The sequence below is a fragment of the Pseudonaja textilis genome, chromosome 18 (genome assembly GCF_049901715.1).
Source record: "Pseudonaja textilis isolate UNSWEBS1 chromosome 18, rPseTex1.2, whole genome shotgun sequence".
Classification (NCBI taxonomy): Eukaryota; Metazoa; Chordata; class Lepidosauria; order Squamata; family Elapidae; genus Pseudonaja; species Pseudonaja textilis.
Genome location: NC_142007.1, coordinates 5,116,046 through 5,135,120, shown reverse-complemented (window position 1 = coordinate 5,135,120; position 19,075 = coordinate 5,116,046). Strand labels below are relative to the sequence as shown.

Here is a 19,075-nt window from a genome sequence, read left to right as displayed (position 1 = left end):
TCAGAAGGACGGAAGGCTGAGTCAACCTTGGGGAGGTCAGAATTGAACTGCTGGCAGTCGGCAGAATTAGTCTGCAGTACTGCATTCTAACCACTGTGCCATTACATCTATCTATCTATCTGTCTGTCTGTCTGTCTGTCCGTCCGTCCATCATTTTCCATCATCTACTGTCTGCCTATCTATCTATAATTATCTCCCTTCCCCCCGTGCTCTCTACTTACCTATCTATTATCTATCAATCTATTTATCCATCCATCCATCATTTCCCATCATCTACTGTCTGCTTATCTATAATTATCTCCCTTCCCCCTGTGCTCTCTACTTACCTAAATCTATCTATCTATCTATCTATCTATCTATCTATCTATCTATCTATCTATCTATCATCTCTCTCTAACAACCTGATTAGAAGCAACCTGGAGAAACAGGATGCCAATATCGGCCAAAAACTGTTAAAGCTACCTCCTGTTAAAAACTGTTAAAGCTATCTAAAGAAAGGAGGATTAGGGATCAAGGAAGGAGATAGTAGACTCCTTGCTTTTATTTATTTTTATTTATGAATTACATTTATACGCCCACCCGTCTCACTATGCGGAGCAGCTTTTCAATCCAAAACATCGAGGTTTCTCTCCTTAAAGGACATTTCAACCCACAAAAAATATGAAGGTTTTGGGTTTTTTTACTTACTGTACAATAAAAAACAAAAATTCTGCAATATCTTCCACATAAAACTCAGGCATCGCTGCAAAGACTTTCGGGACATCTGGATTTAAAGGCAGTTTTATGCTGCAGACGGGAGAGATGAGAAGAGGTTCTTTAAGGAAAAAGACTCACTGAATCAACAGCACAAGCTACAGCCGTTAATTCCAGGCTCAATCACAATCCTAAGCTTGAGGGCTCACTGTGTTTCAAAGGGGCTCTCTGAAATTATTAGAATGGCCTCTGGATGTGCATTTCAGCGCAGAATTTAGATCTGAGCACAGAGGTGCACCACCAAATGTTGTCCCTCTGACAACAGAGACTTTAGCTCATGGGGTTCCCAACCCGTGGTTTGTGGACCAGCACCGGACCACAGCACGGCAGAAACTGGGCCGCACAAACAAGGGAAGCCCCATTCGTGGGATGCAGGCAGCATGCAAAAAACCACGTTCCCTTCCAGTCCACGGAAAAAAAACTTTCCCCCACAGAAGCGGTCCCTAATACCTAAAAGTTTTGGGGGCTGCTGTCTTAGCCGATTGGGCTAACAGTCCAATCCAGCAAGGGATGGGGGAGACTGTAGGCCCGCAAACTCACTTAGGGTAGGCAGGATCAAGAATCCGTAGCAAAAGCTGGATCACCACGCTGTAAAAGTTGAGGCACCTCCGGAGAAAATTCTCGTCTAACAGGCTGGCGTCTGCACAAGCTTTGCACCGCACCAGTTTCTGGGCAGGACACGGCGAGAGCAAAAATGAAGCGGCGCGACCTAACAAGTCGCGAAAAGTAGGCCCTCTCCCCCGCCCTGGGACAGTGCCGCAAAGGGCTGAATGGTTAGCAACCAACCTTGAGTTGGGTTTTGCATCGCTTCAACATCTCTCGATGCCTGGTAGCTAGGGGAGAGTCCTTCCACTGGCTTTCGTTGTTCTTCAAATCCTCCACGGTCCTGCAGAAACCCAGAAGGCGTTGAGTGGGGAGGATTTGAGCCATCCAAAGCATCGGTGCTCAAACCACCGCAAGAGGAAAAGACTTAGCTGTCAGCTTTGGAAGCCCTATTAGCACCAGAAGCTTCCACGCTGCCGCATTCCTGGGCCTGGGAAGATGGGAGGGGGGAATTTCAGGGAGCGTGTGCGGTTAAACATAATAGCATTCTTCTTCTCAGTCAAGGTCATGTTATTTCGGCACCTGGGTGAGGAGTGAAGGGAGGTCTCAAGTTGGGACGGATGGTTATTGGAGCATGAGATGGAATGAGGGGTGCAGGGGGTGGACTTATAATTTTTTTTACTTATTGGAAGGAACTTTCAGATTCAGGATTTCCCAGGTGTGCCAATTTACTACTCTAACAAAAGGAAATTTTGAGAAAGATGCCTGCCTCAGAGTTATTGGTTTTCTGAAACCCTGACATTAAGACTGATATACCGGTTCATTGTCAACTCATATTTCTCTGGTCTTTTAGAGTTGCCCACAGAAAGGGAGGGGAGAGCAGCGCAGCAGCTTGGAAACCAAAACTGCATTCCATAAATGTTTTCAAAGATAGTTTCCAGGCCACCAAAGTTTCTGCTGTGCAAATATCTAATTGGAGAACATGATTGATGACTCTGGGCTATGGATGTGTCCCATTGGAGAATATGAATTATGATACATCCAGGGAGTGAGGAAAACCAGGGTCAAAGGTGACAAGGAATGATGTGTCTCAGAGTCAGCTACACGCAGGCAGCGCTGGGCATGTTTACTCCTAATAAATCTTCTTTAAGCTTTTAAAATCCTGCTACAGACTCATGATTTAAATGGGGGTAACCACCGGAGCCCTGACACATTGTGGTTTACAGCCTTCTAAGCGGTTTACAGAGTCAGCCTTTTGCCCTCAACAATCTGGGTCTTCATTTTACCCACCTCAGAAGGATGGAAGGCTGAGTCAACTTGGAGCCGGTCAGGACTGAACTCCTGGCCACGGTTCATTCAGGGATCGTTCAAAGTTACAACGTCACTGAAAAAAGGGACTTAGGACCATTTTACCATACTTATGACCGTTGCAGCCTCCCTGTGATCACGTGGTTTAGATTCAGATGCTTGGCAACTGATTCATATTTATGACGGTCGCAATGTCCTGGGGCTATGCGATCCGCTTTTGTGACCTTCTGCCAAGGGGAAGCCAGGTTCACTTAACAACTGTGTTACTACATTTAACAACTGCAGTGATTCACTTAACAAATGTGACCAGAAAAGTCACAAAACGGGGCAAAACTCACTTAGCAAATTTCTCACTTAGCAACAAAAATTCCACTCTCAATTGTGGACATAAGTTGAGGACTAACTATTTAGACTCAGAAATCACAGGGCCAACAATTTTTTAACCTTCTTTGAATAAGCTAAAATTTTCCATAAAAAAAAGAGAGAAGTGTCTCAACCCAGACATCTCAGAACAGTCAGGAAAACCTACAAGGAATGATGGAGGAAAAATAGTGGTGTTAAAAAGTTGAGGCTGCGATTCCATTTTACATTTTACTGCGCCGAAAAAAGTTGGAAATCAATGCTTTTTTTTCCCCCTTTCCCCTTTCATCCTACACTTCTCCTTTCCCTCTTTTTCCCCTTCCCCTTTCCCTAAAATCTTTGTTTTCATTTGTATTTTAAAGGATAATCCCAATTTTAAAAAGATCTAGGAAAAAAAAAACCTGGTGCAGTTTTAATTGAAAGGCATTTGTGCAAACTTTATTTATTCGCCTTTATTTATGATCACAGAGGGAATTGGAGACTTTGCTTTTGTTGGTGGTACATTGTTTTAATGGCTTTATTTTGGGCCAGCTCTTTCGACTCGCAAACCAACTGGCCTAAAATAAAGCCATTAAAACAATGCACTACCAATAAAAAAAAACCCAAAAGCATCACATTCCCTCTTTGATTATTTGCAAAACAAGGGAGGTGGGCGGGATGGGGGTGTCTACAGTTACACTGGGGAGATTAGACACCCCTGCGGATTCGGCTAATACCTCACGGCTTCCGGAAAAACCCTTCCAGGTCAGAGGTCGACCTAATGGGAGTTTTCTTTCCAGCTTTTGACTTCTAAGTGAAAGTCTTCCAAGATTGGCTGGCTGAGGCTTGAAGGGGATCATTTCAGGCCCTTCTGCTCGGCTGTTTTAATAAAGCGGTGGCTACATTCGATCTTACAATCCTTGAAAAGCCAAGGGGAAAAAAAAAAGGCCTCTCTCTCTTTTCCCTTTCGAAAGATTCCAACGCAGGCTTTAAAAAGCGCATCAGAATAAGGAGCTGTCTTATAAAGAAAGCAGGAAATCTATATGACACAACAAATCCATCTGCTGCTTTCTCCTTCTCAGGATCTCTGGGGGCCCGCCACACACACACACACACACACACACACACCCCTTCTTTCTCTGCTGCTTATCCCTGCCCCCCATGTTCCTCTGCTCTCACAATGCCATCCATGCAGGCGTGCTCTGGCCAGGTTCTGCCAACGGATTACTCAACCCAGCTTCAACAATGAAGCCATTGGCAAGCATTAAGGAGGCTTTTTAGATGCCCAAGCCCGAGAGTATACCCACAATGCATGAGCTCACCGAGAAAAGACCGCCTTCGCTACCTCCCACAGCCATCTGGAGTCACCAAGCCATGGCGTGCCAAGTTCATCTGGGCACACCGTGTTCCCATCACACATCAACGCTGCCTAGAGCTCTCTGCAAATGCCAACCTCCCCGGCCCCCAAAAAAGAGGGCGGTAAAGGCTGGCACGCCGTTACACCTCGCGCGAAGCTCCTTTATGCATACCAAGCAGACCATTCTTCCCTCCCTCCCTCCCTCCCTTCTTCTCGCTTACATAAATAAACCAGGTTTCCCTAGGAGAGTCTTTCTCAGCCGCTTTCAAAGGGGTGGACTTCAACTCCCAGAATTCTCCCTCACCCCGACCAGCACAGGGAATTCTGGGAGTTGGAATCCGCCCCTTTGAAAGTGTTTAGGGCTGAGAAAGACTAGCTTAGAATATCTCCTCAGCGCCTCAACTTTTATTTTTACAGGAGTTGGAAGGAAGTTTGGGGGTCTTCTAGTCTAATCCACCGGTTCTATACCACTCCAGACAAAGGGCTGGACCTCTTCTTAAAAACCACCAGTGGTGGAACACCATAATTTCTGGAGGCAAGTTGTTCCACTGGTTAATTGTTCCAACTCTCAGGAAATTTCTCCTTCGTTTTAGGCTGCTTCTAAGTTTCTACCCATTGCTTCTGGATTAGTTTCCATCCACTGCTCTCTTGTCCTGCCTTACAAGTCCTTTGGAGAATAACCCCCTCCCCTGAGATATTGGAAAACACTGCTATCAATTTTCGTGCCCAAACTCCCCCAAACGATTCAGGATGCATCGTCATCGTTATTATTATTATTATTATTATTAAACCTGTTCAGCTCCCGGATGGCTCTGAGTCGACGGATGTATCGGCGGCAACTGGGTAAGATGGAGAGGTGGTGGGCGTGGAGCGTCAGGAAGAAACACTCCGTTGGGAATTTTGGCTCAGAGAAGAGAGACTGGTCCCTGGCTGCGGAAAGAAAGAGAAGAGAGCAGAAGTGAAAAAGGGAGGGAAACCCAAATGAAATGTCACAAGTCTGCCAGAGGATATATATAAGGAGGGATCTCATCTGTCATACAAACCAACATTTATTCATTACAAAGTAGTACAAAAACAAACAAACAAACCCAACTGAAGTACAGAGAGCTTCAAGGATGACTCTGAACTGAACGACTTTGCTTCCTGCAAAGGTTTCGTCATCTTGGCCTGACTTTCATCCCTTATGGGAGGGGCAATCATCTCCCGGCCTTATTCCCGAATCGCTCCTTTTGTTTCAGCTGCTCTTGCCTTCTAGCAGCTCTGCGCATACGCGCACTGGGAACAGGCTCCCCTGGGTCCTCTGCCTCGCTGCTGCCAGACTCCGGAGGCAGAACCCCACTCCCAGATGGCCCCATTCCTGCATCGGACACAGAACCCTTGTCCAAGTCCTCTCCAGACTCCCGGACTGGTCCCCGTTCTTCCCCACTGTCCGATTCCGCTGTCATCTGCACAGGCTGCCAGCGAACCACAACATATAGATTTATTTCAAGCTATTTAGCTCTCACCACAGGTCTTCAAGTGGCCAAGGGTGAGAAATACTGACTTAAGACGGTTTCTATCCAACTCTATCCACTTCATATAAAAACACCTTAAAATACCACAAAGCAGAAAAAAAACACACGAATCAAATTAGAGAAAGAGAGAGAGAGAGAGAGAGAGAGATGCAGATTCCAGGAAAGGACCTCAATCCAAACACAAAGACTGACATCAGTGCACGGACTCCAAGCGAAATCAAGAAGCTGTTCACTCACACAGCTCCACCATCCAGCTACTGACATCCTCCAAGGTGGCTTTGACTCGTGTTTCATCCGCAGGCACCACGATTCGACACCGAGGATGGAAGATGTAGGACGGGTCGACCGTCTCGAGTTTGATTTTTGTGCTCAGCTGCTGCAGCACCCAGAGGAAGTTCAGCATGAAGCCATCCGTAGACACCAGCCGATCGTCCGCCTGCGGGGCCGGGGCAAAGAGGAGTCAAAATAAGGAGCCAAGTTGGGTCTTGAGTTGACCCCACCCAAGGCCTCCTGGGTATTCAGGTAGGTGTCAATAAGGGAGAATAGCTGTAGTTCAAGGCTGACAGGAGGAGGTCCTTGGTGGTCTCTGAGCTTGGCTGTTTTTCCTGCAGACATTTCCTGACCAAACTAGGTAACAACACCAATGCTGGAAGGGTTTGTGGGAAGGAGGAGGAACAGGAGTCCAACTGTGAGGTCCTTAGTGCTCTCTGAGCTTGGAAGGGAGGGGGGTTTGGGAGGAGGAGGGGGCGGAGGAAGAGCAGAGGAAAGGAGTCGATTGTGGGGTCCTTTAGTGCTCTTTGAGCTTAGTTTTCTTACAGATGTTTCATGACCCAACTAGGTAACATCATCAATGCTAGAAGGGAGTGTGGTTTGCGAGGAGGAGGAGGAGGAGAATTGTGAGTCCTTGGTGCTCTGAACTTGTTTTCTTGCAGAAGTTTTATTACCCAACTAGTGAACATCATCAGTGCTAGTCACGGTATCAGAAGCCCAACTAAGGGATTTGCTATCTGAAAATTAAGACAGGTGTCATCACACCTTTGAAGTATCCTTCATGCTATTTTAATTATAATTATAAATGGCTATAAATCGGGGTGCTTGCAGCGTGAATTTTTCCTGCATCCTTTTGGTTTGGGCACTTTTTGGGAAGTGGGGGAGGCAAAAAGTTGCATATAACATCAAAAAGGGGTTTGGAATGGCAAACTCACCTGCATTTGTGCCTTTTTAACGTTGGCGTTGACCACGGCTGCCATATAGCTGAGAGCAGCTTCCCGCGTTTCTCCGTTGAGCAAAATACTGTGCAGGATCTTGAATAACTCTTGCTAAAAAGTTTGACAAAGCAGGAAAAAAAAAAGACAGAAAGTAACTGAGGGTGAGGTATGGCTCACCTTTAGGCAGACATCACCTAACCTGAGAATCACACAGCTTGAGGCCACAAGGATTCCCTTAATGTAGTCTGGGAGGGATTCTTCTGATATGGTATGAATTTACACATCTTAAACAAAGCAGCACTATCTCTCACAAGACAGATAAATTTAGTTTTAGTTTAGTTTACTTTATGGTCATTACACCTCGTACAATGAAATCAAACATCCTTCAGTGCACATCATGACCATGAAAATAAACACACACATCCTTCGCCTTCCACACATTAAACCGAAACCTCCCGACATCGTACCAATACTGCACTGTACAGCAGAATTCAATAGAGTTACTGCCCTGAGATAGAAACTGTTTTTCAGCTTATTTGTCCTTGTTTTTATTATCCTGTACCATTTGCCAGATGGTAATAGTTCAAAAAAAGGGTTCCCAGGATGAGATGGATCTTTGAGAATATTTTGAACTTTCTTAAGGCAGCGGGAGCTCTAAAGCTCTTCCAAAGAGGGGAGAGGGCAACCAATGACCCTCTGGGCAATGACGTTAACCCTCTGGGGTGCTTTCCTATCTGCCCCTGTGCAATTGGCAAACCATACAGAGATGCAATAAATTAAGATACTCTCTATGGTGCAGCGGTAGAAGGTCACCAGCAGTTTTTCATTCAGTTGTTGTTTCCTGAGAAGTCTCAGGTGGTATAATTTCTGCTGGGCCCTTTTGACCAGGGCTGCAATGTGGGCACCCCCAGGTCAGGTCCTCTTTTAGGGTAACACCCAGAAACTTTAAAACCGGCCACTTGCTCCACTCGGTCTCCATGGATAAGCAAGGGCTGGATGTCTGATCTGTTCCTTGTATAATCCACTACACTATAAACGCGGAGAGGGAGAGGCGGGGAGGGAAACAGGTGTTCAATTTTAATTCAGGACTATACATTTCTGTGAGAAATTGACCACCCTTCTCCGAAACAAAAGCGAAAACCTGAAGTGTCGTCTTCAGCACACCTACCCTGGCAGATTCCAGGTAATGTTGCAATGACTGGCTAACGACCCGCGTGTTTTCCAAAGTAATGGTAGGCCCGGAGAAATATTTTTCGACAACTCTAGGCTGCAAAGGGAAAAACAACACCAACATCAATTGCGAGCGGCAATTCCACGCTGCCTTCGCACAAAACTTGGCAAGTGGGTCCATTTTGCGCGTGTTTCTCTGGCCTCGACTACAGCTTGCTCTCTCTTTAACCCCCACAACTTTCTCAACGAGAGAAGAAAAGTAAATTGGTTCCGTTTGTTTTTCCCAGCATAAACCAGACATCCCCAGTTCCAGCAACCCTCTTTCATCATGGTTTAGCCTCCAGCTCCCTAATCCTCTTTGTTGCCCCTTCTCTGCACTTACATCATCCTCGGCGAAGACGGAGAGGCTGAAGAATACCCCGAGGTAAGAGAGTCTCTGGAGCTCTCGGCCCATCCCGGGGCTTAGAGATTTTGGCAACCACAAAGGCAAAGAGACCACCTGGAGAGAGAGAGAGAGAGAGGAAGAGAACAGAGAGATCCCCCAAAGGTGAGCAGGGAAGAGGGCTGGATGGTCAGATCACTCTGCCTCGGGCTTTTGGGCAGAATCCCGCAAGGATTTGTCACTTTCCCCCACTCACCAAACTGCAGACAGGATGCGATTTCCCAAACTTGATCTCACAGAGTTCCCCTAAAGCCTGCAAGGGAAAGAGAAGGGGAGCACAGGATTCAGACACACACACACACACACACACACACACACACACACCGTTTCTGGAAATTAATAGCTTAAGCCGCCGTTTCACGACACTGCAAATGGGACACTGTTTGGCCTGAAGCGGTCACCCAGGTTGGTTTGCTGATTGGAAGAAACGCAAATCTTTTTTTTAATCACTTCCAAATCTAGAAGCCTAGGGTGGAAGGGAACCCAGAGGTCTCCTAGCCCAACCTCCTGCTCGAACAGATTTTATACCGTCCTGGTGAAATTGATTGTCCGGTCTTATTTTTGAAAACCTCCAGTGACGGCATACCTACAACCCCGGGGGGGGGCAAGTTATTGTGGGGATTCGCTCTTCTCACAGCTAGAAAATCTCTTCCCTGCTTCTACGTTGGATCGCTCTTAAACAAACTTCCGCCCCTTACCTCTTGCCTTGCCCTCTGGTGCCCTAGAGAATAAGGGACTCCCCTCCTTCCTGTCACAGACCCTCAGGTACTAGAAGACAGCTGTCCGGTCACCCCAATCCTTCTCTTTGTAGTACCGTATTCTTCACACTATAAGACGCACTTCTCCACCTCCTCCCCAAAAAGTGGATTGAAATGCCTCCACCCTTCAGCCACTTCGAGCTGCCTTTTCAAGCGTCCACGCCAGAGGTGGTAATTCAACCGGTTCTGACCGGTTCTGGAGAACCGGTAGCGGAAATTTTGAGTAGTTCAGAGAACCGGCCAATCCCACCTCTGACTGGCCCCGCCAACCCCATCTCTCCTCCGCCTCCCATCGAGTCCCAGCTGATCGGCTGGGTCTCTCCTTGGGTTGCCCTGCCCAGGAGAACGGAGCTGGAAAGCAGGTTAGTGGGGTGGGGAGGGAAGGGGGATATTGCAGCATCCATTCCCTGCCACGCCCACCAAGCCACGCCCACAGAACCGGTAGTAAAAAACGTTGAATCCCACCACTGCTCCATGCAAATGCAGTCCATTGAAAACCTCCCTTCCTTTTTGTGCTCCATGTGAACCCATAAGATTTGGGCTTTTTCTCTGGCAGAGAAATATTTTGTTACGCAAGCCCCCGCCAGGCCATTTAAACCCCGCTGAGAGAGGGCCCGCCACAAATGTGAAGCAGCCAAGCTTACGCCGTCCTGGCAGGCTCTTCCGATACTCACCATAAGGGGGTATTTAAAGTTGTCGCTATCAAAGGAGCATTCTTTTGAAGCAAGAGCCAGCCCTTGTAAAATAGGTATAAAGATCTGTTGGAAAGAAGGAAAAGAAGATCGTTTAGGCGGCGTCTTAGCTTCCGTCTGGAGAAAAGAGCCGGCCCTAAGGGTGAACCAACTAAGGGCAGGGGTGAGGTGCCAAAAACGTCTTCGGCTCCGGAAGACTTTTGGTTCAACAAGCTAAAAATGTATAGGGATAGTTCAAGAGTCCAGCAACATATTGGTGTTGCTCAGGCAGCACGTATGGAGCTCAAGAACTAGACTAGCCTCTCTCTCTCTTTTTGGGGGGTTTACCTGTTTGAAGACTTCTTCATCTTGGTGAGTCGTCCTCACCAATTCCTGGATGAAACCGAACGGGAGATTCCTGCAGAGCATGTACGGGACTAGCAACGACTGCTGTTGGTTTGACCTGGGTGCGAGAGACAAAAAGGGTTTAAAAACATCCCCACCCCCCGCCCCCCTCCGCAGAGTTCAGAGAAGTCTGAAGCCGAAGGACTGATTCCCGAGAGGTCAAACGGGTTGCTAGGTGGCCTCCTGTCCCACTGACCTCAGCTGCGTTAGAGATCCTTGGAGCACCAAAGCCGCGTGAGAAATGCACTGGGATCGGATGTTGCTCAGAAGCTGGCTCACCACCGGCTGGCTGCACATCTAGGAGAGGCAGAAGCAGGGCGAGGCAGCCCATCGTTCACCCTTAACGTTTCTCAAACATAGCACCTTTCAGACAGGGGGACCACAACTCCCAGGGGAAAGGGACAGGGGAGACAAGGAGAGAGGGAGGGGGAGAGGGGAGGGAGGAGAGGAAGAAGGAAGGGGAAATGGAGGGAAGGAGAGGCAGGGGAGGGGAGAGGGAAACAGCGAGACGAGGGGGAGAAAGAGAGGAGGAAGGGGAAATGGGGTGAGAAGAGTGGAGAGGCAGGGGAGGGAAGGGAGGAAAGGAGAAAGGAGGGGGAAGGGGAGTGAGAGGAGGAGAGGGAAGGGGAAAGGTGAGAAGAGTGGAGAGGCAGGGGAGGTAAGGTGGAGGAGAGAGGGAGAGGGAGGGACAGAGGGAGATGGGGAGGAAAGGGGAGAGGGAGGGGTGAGAGGGAGAGAGAAGGGGGAAAAGGAGGGGAGGGAGAGGGAGAGGGGGCAGGAGGGGGAGAGGGAAAGGGGGCTTCTCTACTTCAGCGTCTTTAAGATGTACGGACTTCAACTCCCAGAATTCTGGGAGTTGAAGTTGCGAACCTGTTAAAGTCGTTATAAAGTTGAAAACCACTGACACCAAAGATGGTGACTTGCCTATAAAGTCCAGATTTCACTTAACACACAAAACACAAACACAAGGAAAGGAAAGGAACCTAAAGGGAATAAATTGGTGCAGGCCGGCAAGGAAACGATAAATGAGAGAGGGGGGGGAAAGAGAGAGAGACAGAGGGGGGGGGGAGGGTACCTTTGGCGCTTTCCTTTCCTCAATGCCCACTCGGTCGAAGCACTCAATGAGGTAGTTTAGCATCTCCGTCTCCTTGCACGTCTCAATGGCGAAATGGTCGCTGCACGAGTCGGAAATGCTGGCCCCGACGGAGCCTCCGCCACTGGGCAAACAAAACAGGGACGCACCACTGAGTCCACAAAGGCTAGAGAGGCCTTCGGAAGCCAGCCAGAAGGAAGGGAAGGAAGGGGGCCATGGGTGGGGAGGGGGCCTACCCTGGACAGAAACAAGGCTCATCCCTGGATTGCACACGCCCACCCCCCACCCACCCCCCGAATTCCCATAAACCTAGCCAGTCCCATCTTGGCTGTTACAGCCTGCTCTCCCCTTAGCCAACGGGCCTATTGGATGACCCATCATCGCTCAATAGGCATCCTTGTGTACGGGGGGGGTCCATCCACACAACCCCACACATGGTTCCTGGGGAGTGGAGGCTGGGCAGCACCTTGGAGTCAACGCTCTGAGCCAACTGCTTGCTCTTAGGACTCCTTCCATCGGCCTCCATGTTTGAGCAACTCAAACGGAACGGAACTCTCTTCTCCCGAGAGGTTTAAGTGGGATGCCAGCCCAGCAGCCTCACCCACCTCAACCCAGAATCCTCTTCTCTGCAGGGAGGGAACCGTCCCCGAATGGCGACGAGGACCCCCGAGGGCCTCGAACTGTGGATGAAGGCCACCGGGCCCTATCAAGTTCTCATCCCCACCAGGTTCGGGCGAACCGGTTATCTCATTTTATGGTGTTTAATTACCGGTTCCACCAAATGGTAAATCCCACCCCTGGCTGGCCCCGCCCCCCCGCCCCTCCCACACACCCCATTTCGGGTGCCAGGTAAGTGCACAGAGGCTCGGGGGGAAAAAACAGACCTCCAAAAGGCCTCCAGAGCCTGGGGAGACCGTTTTCACCTCCTGGAGGCTCGAGTAAGGTGAAAATACCTGCCTCCTGCCGTGGTGCAGGAAGCCGGCTAAGCCACGCCCACTCAGCAACCAGGCAGAGAACCGGTTGCTGAAATTTTGGAAATCTTCACGCAAGGTTTCAGTCTCTTGTCTACCCAACTCCGGGCTCCACGTAGCGTTTATTGCAATCTGAGCACATCTTTGCAAGAGCTGGTTTTGGGCAACTGGGAAGGAGGGGGAGGGGGACACTGGGAGTGGGATGTCCCACTGTGCAGATGGGAGCTTGTGTTGCCTCCGAGTCAAAAATAACACACACACCCCCGCCCCCCCAGGTTGGGTTTGACATCAGACTCCTCTGGTGTAAGTATTCTTGGAATCGGAACCGGCGCTCTATTTCTTTGCAAGGAGCCATTATTTGACTTTTTAAAGATGCGCAAAGACAAAGACATGATGTTTGTTGTGTGTATTTTGGATATCAAACAGCCCGATTAGAGAAGTTTGCTTGTTATGAGTTTCTGGGCTTTTTTCAAGCGTAACAAAGCACCGTTATTATTCCCATCCAATTTATTTGCTGTCCATCTCGTGGACTCATAGTGTTTTACAAAGCGTCCTTGTAATTCACAAGTTACTGCATCACACTAGCCGTGAAAGTGCATAGAAAGTACTGTATTTGCCTGTGCTTTGCTAAAGTGAGTTTGCTCAATTATAATAAGCCATAAACTAACAACACGGACCAGGCTTGTACATGGCTTTCAGCCAGTACGGTTGTTGGGTTAGCCATAAACTATGGCTTACTAAACCCAACAGCTGAGATTAAGGCTTAGAGGATTGGATAAATTAAATTTACACAAACACATCCTAGTTTTCATTGAATTGGGCGCCAGCTGAGGCCACTCCTAAAGCATCAGGGAAGTTGTGGATGAGATCCATTGGAGGATTTCAATCCTCTTTATAGCCCATTCACATGCTGCGGATAAGCCAAAACCCTAAAGAAACCCTATGGCCTCTTAACTGCTCTGGCAAAAGCTTCTCTTGTGGGTGGAAATGGCCAGCCTGATTTGAGATATTTCCCATTTAATATACTCAAAATAAAAATTCCTGGCTGGCCACTCCTTTTACAAGCCAGAGTCAAAAGCCTTTTTTTTTTTTTTTTAAAGTCATCATAGCCACAATTTACCCAGGCATCAAATTTTGTGCAAAGCAACCCCTTTTACAAGGCTAGTTTCGAAGGACTGACTCACAAAACGACCTTGGGATAATTTGGCACTAAAGAGCCTAGGGGAGGAGGAGAAAAAAAAAAAAAAGAGAGGGAGAGATTTCATCCTTGCAGAAAAGGTAAATGTTTTTGTGAAGTGGGAGGGACTTGAAATGAAATGTTGACTCAGGGGCACGGGGGTGAGGGAAGGAGAGGGATGGAGTAAGGATCTTGAGGGCAGAAGATGCAGACAAGTCACACTCTTTTTCTAGAGTACCTGGACCCAAATGGCACACAAGAAAAATCCTCCTCTTCCTCATTTTCTTCCTCAGAACTGTCTCCAGAGACATCGGAAATGGCAAGGAAGAGGGAGAAAGGGCTGTCGTACATACTAGTATAACGAAAGCAGATGTGGGTGAATGAATACAAGAGAACGGAGGGAAGAGACCCACCCATGGACACACACACACACACACACACACACAAGCTGTTGGGTTTTCTACTACCAAGACCCTCTTCCACGGCAAGCATGCGGCCGCAAGGGGGTTAGAGAGACAACAGAGTTATAAGGCGTGTCCCGGCAAACCTCGCAAGGCAAACACGGGCGATCAAGAGAAGCCGATCAGGCTGCCTTCTGGGGAAGATTACCAATGGCAGCGCCCTAGGAATTTAAAGGAAGGCTCAATTCCTGAATAAAATTGCTTGCTGGTCTTAACAGCAACAGCTGTTAAGACATAGCCACCTTGGGCAGAGGCAAAAACCCTGGTCTGTCTCCTCCAACTGCCTGGCATCAGAAGGGAGCTTCTGCCAGGGGTGGAAGAGTCTTGAGGGAGATCCTTAACATTGTCCTATCGCTAGCTGGAGGGTGAGGATGCCAGCTGGTACAGTTTCTCCAAGGCTGAGGGTCAATTTTTTTCCCCAAGCTTTTCAGCGGTTGCTCTTCGCTACTATGGGGGAAAAAAATCAACGGTTGGCTGAACCGTTTCTTACTCTGGGACTCAAGGAGGACTCTTTAGAACAAGGGCCTTCAAGCTTGGCAAGTTTGTGGACTTCAACACCCAGAATTCCTGAGCTAACATGACTGGAGGAGGAATTATGGGAGTTGAAGTCCACAAGTCTTAAAGCTATCACGTTTGCTTAAGAATCACACGAGAATCTCCGGGAAGCTTACAGGAATTCTCTCTGCCAGCGCAGTTGAACGACTTCTCCTTTGGCCAAAGGATAACTACGCTATGTCTTTGCTCCAAAGCAGGGATGTTCAACCTTGGCAACTTGGAAGACTTCAGGGCTTCAATTCCCAGTATGGCTGGCTGAGGAATTCTGGGAGTTGAAGTCCACAGTCTTCAAGTTGCCATCCCTGCTCCAATGTCTGGATGTCCTCCTGCTCTGTGTCCCAAATATTGCACATGGTTTGGTAAGCCAGAATCTGGTCTTCATTTGGGCTTCAGTTCAACGAGATGGGAAAAGCAGAGCCATCCCATCCACCCTGAAGACCGCAACTGATACCCAAGCGACATATTGTACTTATATTTGCCAAACTCTTATTTGCCAAACTGCAAACAAAAACAGGGTTGTTGTTTTTTTTCCCCCTTTCCTTCCTGACTGCACAAAGCATCTCGAGATCTCTTGGGCTGAAAAGCAGAATAAAACGTCTCTTCCGTTAGTAAAAATATTCCCTTCTTCCGCGCTGCCCTGGAAAACGCCGTGAATCGTGCCAAACCAACCACACGGATTCAAAATCAGGATTAGCGCAGTTCAAAAACGCTGTTAGGAAAGCAAAGCCAGAAAGCTTGTTTTAAAAGCGAACGGATTTAAGTTCCAAAATCTAGCTGCTCACTGCAACCCAGCAGGGCAAACACACACACAGAAAAATTACACAAATTCACCCAGCTGCAAATATACCTAGAGGGCATCCTGCCTGGGGAAGAGGTACGGCTGCTGCCCAAGGCGGAGAACAGGGGCAGAGTGTTAGCTACAGGTCTAACCCTGGATGAAGAGACCCGTGTAGCTGGAGGAGTTGGGTTTACGCCTGGAGGAGTCGAAGAGGCTGAAACGCTTGAGGTTCCGGATGAGGGTAGGGCAGGAGGAGCTGCCAAGGTCCAGGGGTGTGCCACTGTGTACGGACGGTACCGAGGGGATGAGGGCTGGACGCTGAGTGGCCCTGCCGGCAGGAGGTGGGGGCTGACAGACAGGGAAGACACGGGGAGGGGAGCCACGGGGCTGGGGGAAGAAGGAAGGAAGGAGCCAGCCAACGGGGGGTGACTTGCGATGTTGAAAATGGGAATGGGGCTGCTTCCATAGAGGCTGCGGTCAAACGAAAGCGGGGAGCAGGAGGAGATGGGGGAGAAAAAAAAAGAGGATGACAAGAATTGACAACAGGGAAGACCACAAAAATGGAGACGACGATGCAGGAGAGAAAGAGAGAGAAAGAAAGAGAGAGAGAGAGAGAGAGAGAGAGAGAAAGAAAGCAACCACTCGGATGAAATTCTTTCACCAAGGAGGGGCGCCTCATAAAACCCTTCCTGGATCAAACTGCCCCAAACGTTTGGAACTCGCTTTGGAAGTGGGCCAGCTCCATTTGAAGGGCAGTTTGGGCCCCTGGCTATCTGTTCTGAGGCCAACTGTCCAGCAGGTGGCCAAATTTGCATAGGAATAGCCCTTTAATGCTTTGCAGTGCTTTACAGCTCCCTCTAAGAGGTTTACAGAGTCAGCCTCTTTCCCCCAACAATCTGGGTCCTCATTTTATCGACCTCAGAAGGATGGAAAGCTGAGTCAACCTTGAGCCAATGAGAATTGAACTGCTGGCAGTGAGCAGTTAACTTGCAATGCTGCATTATAACCACTGCACCACAACAGCCATCTATCTATCCATCCATCCATCCATCATCCTATCTATCATCTATCCACCCATCATCCTATCTATCATCTATCCATCATCCTATCTATCATCTATCCATCTATCATCCTATCTACCATCTATCCATCCATCCATCCATCATCCTATCTATTATCTATCCATCCATCCATCATCCTATCTACCATCTATCTATCCATCCATCCATCATCCTATCTACCATCTATCCATCCATCCATCCATCCATCCATCATCCTATCTACCATCTATCTATCCATCCATCCATCCATCTTCCTATCATCTATCCATCCTATCTATCCTCTATCGATTGATCTATCGATCAATTTATTGCAACAGCCCTTAGACTTATACACCGCTTCACAGTGCTTCACAGCCCCCTCTAAGCGGTTTACAGAGTCAGCCTCTTGCCCCCAACAATCCGGGTCCTCATTTTACCGACCTCGGAAGGATGGAAGGCCGAGTGAACCTTGAGCCAGTCAGGACTGAACGTACTGCATCACCAGGGCTCTCAGCTCGTGGCCTTTTTCTCCCAGGTGTCTCCGAGCCGATTTGGGACCAGCTGACCTACCTTGATAAGGAGCTGGAGCCAAACGAGCCCACGTTGCAAAATACGGGGCTGGTCCCCGGGTTGGAGCCAGTATTCAGGACTAAGTTTCTATCTGGCGAGCGGGCGGCGGCCGCAATGGGCTGTGACGTGGCGGTCAAACTGGCAAAGGGATTTTCTTCTCTCGAGTGGGTGGACATCATTAGGACTTCCATTAGCACTTGCCCAATCAAGTCTTTAAAGTCAGAGAACACTGGGAGGGAAGAGAAGAGGATCAACTGAGGACCTTCCACACATCTCACCCAGCAAAGGGAGTTTCAGAAGTGAATCAACCTGATCTGAACAGGCAGAGAGCATTTTAGACTTATATGCCGCTTCACGGTGCTTTCCAGCCCTCTCTAAGAGGTTTACAGAGTCAGCCTCTTGCCCCCAACAATCTGGGTCCTCATTTTACCCACCTTGGAAGGACAGAAGGCTGAGTGAACCTTGAGTTGGGCAGGATCGAACTGCCAAATTGCTGGCAGCCGGTAGTCAGCAGAAGTAGCCTACAGTAATGCACTCTGACCACTGCACCACCGTGGCTCTTGTTACATGCTCAAATTATTAAGGGGTGCTTAGATCTGGTCCATGGGCTGCCCTAGAAACAGTGAAGGACTGGCCCACGGATCCTCTGCCAGTGATAATAGAGCTCAGGAGCACCGCATGTGGCCCCTCCTGAGCTCTCTTTTCGCAGGAGGCCGTCCCAGCCGAAAACGGAGCTCGGGAGCCCGTTTTCGCTGGCAGGGTCCTCGGGCCACAGGCGCCTCCAACGCGAGGGACGTCAAGCAGGCCGCGCCCACCCAGGCCCGTTGAGGTCAACCACTACCCTGATGAGGCCCTTAATGAAATCGAGTTTGATCACCCCTGCAATGTTCTCACCCTCACTTCTTTAAGATGGGGGGGGTACTTCACCTCCCAGAATCCTCCAGTTAAAGCTCCAACATGTTGTGAGAGAGCACCCCCCCCTCTCCCCGGAATTCTGGCAACCCCGAGCCTGATCTAAACGGCGCTTAATTAACGCAGCTGGCTTTGGTAAGCAAATTCTGCTTTTGAAACACACCGCGGAGACAAAGGCGGATAAAAGTTCCTTACCGTCTTTAGGGTTCTGCTTGAACTGGTCCGAAAGGGAAGTCAGGAAAATGACGTCTCGGTCTCGGTCTTTCCAAGAGACCCGGAAAATCTTACAAACCAGCTGTAAGGCCTGCTCCTCTGAGATTTCCAATCCCGAGGGAGGCTCCTGCAAATGGACACCGGAAAATATTCGGGGTTCGTTTTGCCCGGCCAAAAGAATGCAGGGACATTTGGCAAAGCCATGATAAGTTGTCATGAATGGCCAAGGATAATTTTCTCTCTCTTTTTTACAGCCCAGTGCGCGTCTGAGCAAAGGAACGGGGTTCTCTTAAGTTGCACTGGGAATTGCAAACTCAGAATTAAAATTATATTTGCACTGTCCAGCAGGGAGGCGTGTTGGGATGTGGCACGGCTGTTGTAAAGTCTGGTGTTGTGGTGTTTGTGTGTGTGGACACATACGCAGGTAGACAGTTTGGCACAGAGGGGGCTAAACTCAGTGTTTTAGGCAGCTAGCACTGATGATGTTACCTAGTTTGGGTCATGAAGCGTCTGCGAGAAAACAAGCCAGCTGTCATGCTGTTGTCGGAGTCTGAATCTGAGGAGGAAGACAAGCAGCTGACAGGGAGTGGGGCTCCTCTGGCTGTGAAGGAGGCTGGGGAAGGGCAAAGTCCAGCTGGGCAGAGCAGGGGAGATGTAGGACAAGGGAGAGGGAGTTCAGGGGAAGACCCAGGCCCACCCCCTCTTCATTCTAGGGCACGCAGGGAGGAATGGAGAAGGGAGCAACGTAAGTTGCATGGCTTATGGGGGAGGAAAGGGCCCTGATTCCCTTCATTAGCCACACCCGGGAAGAGAGTTTAAAAGAGAGGAGTGTGGCGT

At 48.9% G+C, this 19,075-nt stretch overlaps 1 protein-coding gene across 4 annotated transcripts in view; it reads right to left on the bottom strand.

The window, feature by feature from the left end:
* The window catches only part of UBE4B (ubiquitination factor E4B), a 44,733-nt gene that overhangs the window by 12,638 nt on the left and 13,020 nt on the right, over positions 1–19,075 (bottom strand). For 2 of the 4 annotated variants that reach the window (XM_087915035.1, XM_087915036.1), the window contains exons 5-21: positions 18,221–18,365; positions 17,114–17,342; positions 15,573–15,974; positions 13,948–14,061; positions 11,544–11,685; positions 10,665–10,765; positions 10,412–10,526; positions 10,067–10,150; positions 8,831–8,887; positions 8,575–8,691; positions 8,191–8,289; positions 7,020–7,133; positions 6,052–6,250; positions 5,092–5,230; positions 1,540–1,639; positions 1,294–1,421; positions 688–786 (exon numbers count right to left, since the gene is read on the bottom strand). In XM_087915035.1, coding sequence (XP_087771161.1) covers positions 688–786; positions 1,294–1,421; positions 1,540–1,639; positions 5,092–5,230; positions 6,052–6,250; positions 7,020–7,133; positions 8,191–8,289; positions 8,575–8,691; positions 8,831–8,887; positions 10,067–10,150; positions 10,412–10,526; positions 10,665–10,765; positions 11,544–11,685; positions 13,948–14,061; positions 15,573–15,974; positions 17,114–17,342; positions 18,221–18,365 — 2,384 coding nt within the window. The remainder of the gene's footprint in view (positions 1–687; positions 787–1,293; positions 1,422–1,539; positions 1,640–5,091; positions 5,231–6,051; positions 6,251–7,019; positions 7,134–8,190; positions 8,290–8,574; positions 8,692–8,830; positions 8,888–10,066; positions 10,151–10,411; positions 10,527–10,664; positions 10,766–11,543; positions 11,686–13,947; positions 14,062–15,572; positions 15,975–17,113; positions 17,343–18,220; positions 18,366–19,075) is intronic. The other 2 variants (XM_087915038.1, XM_087915037.1) reach the window with 1 other exon arrangement.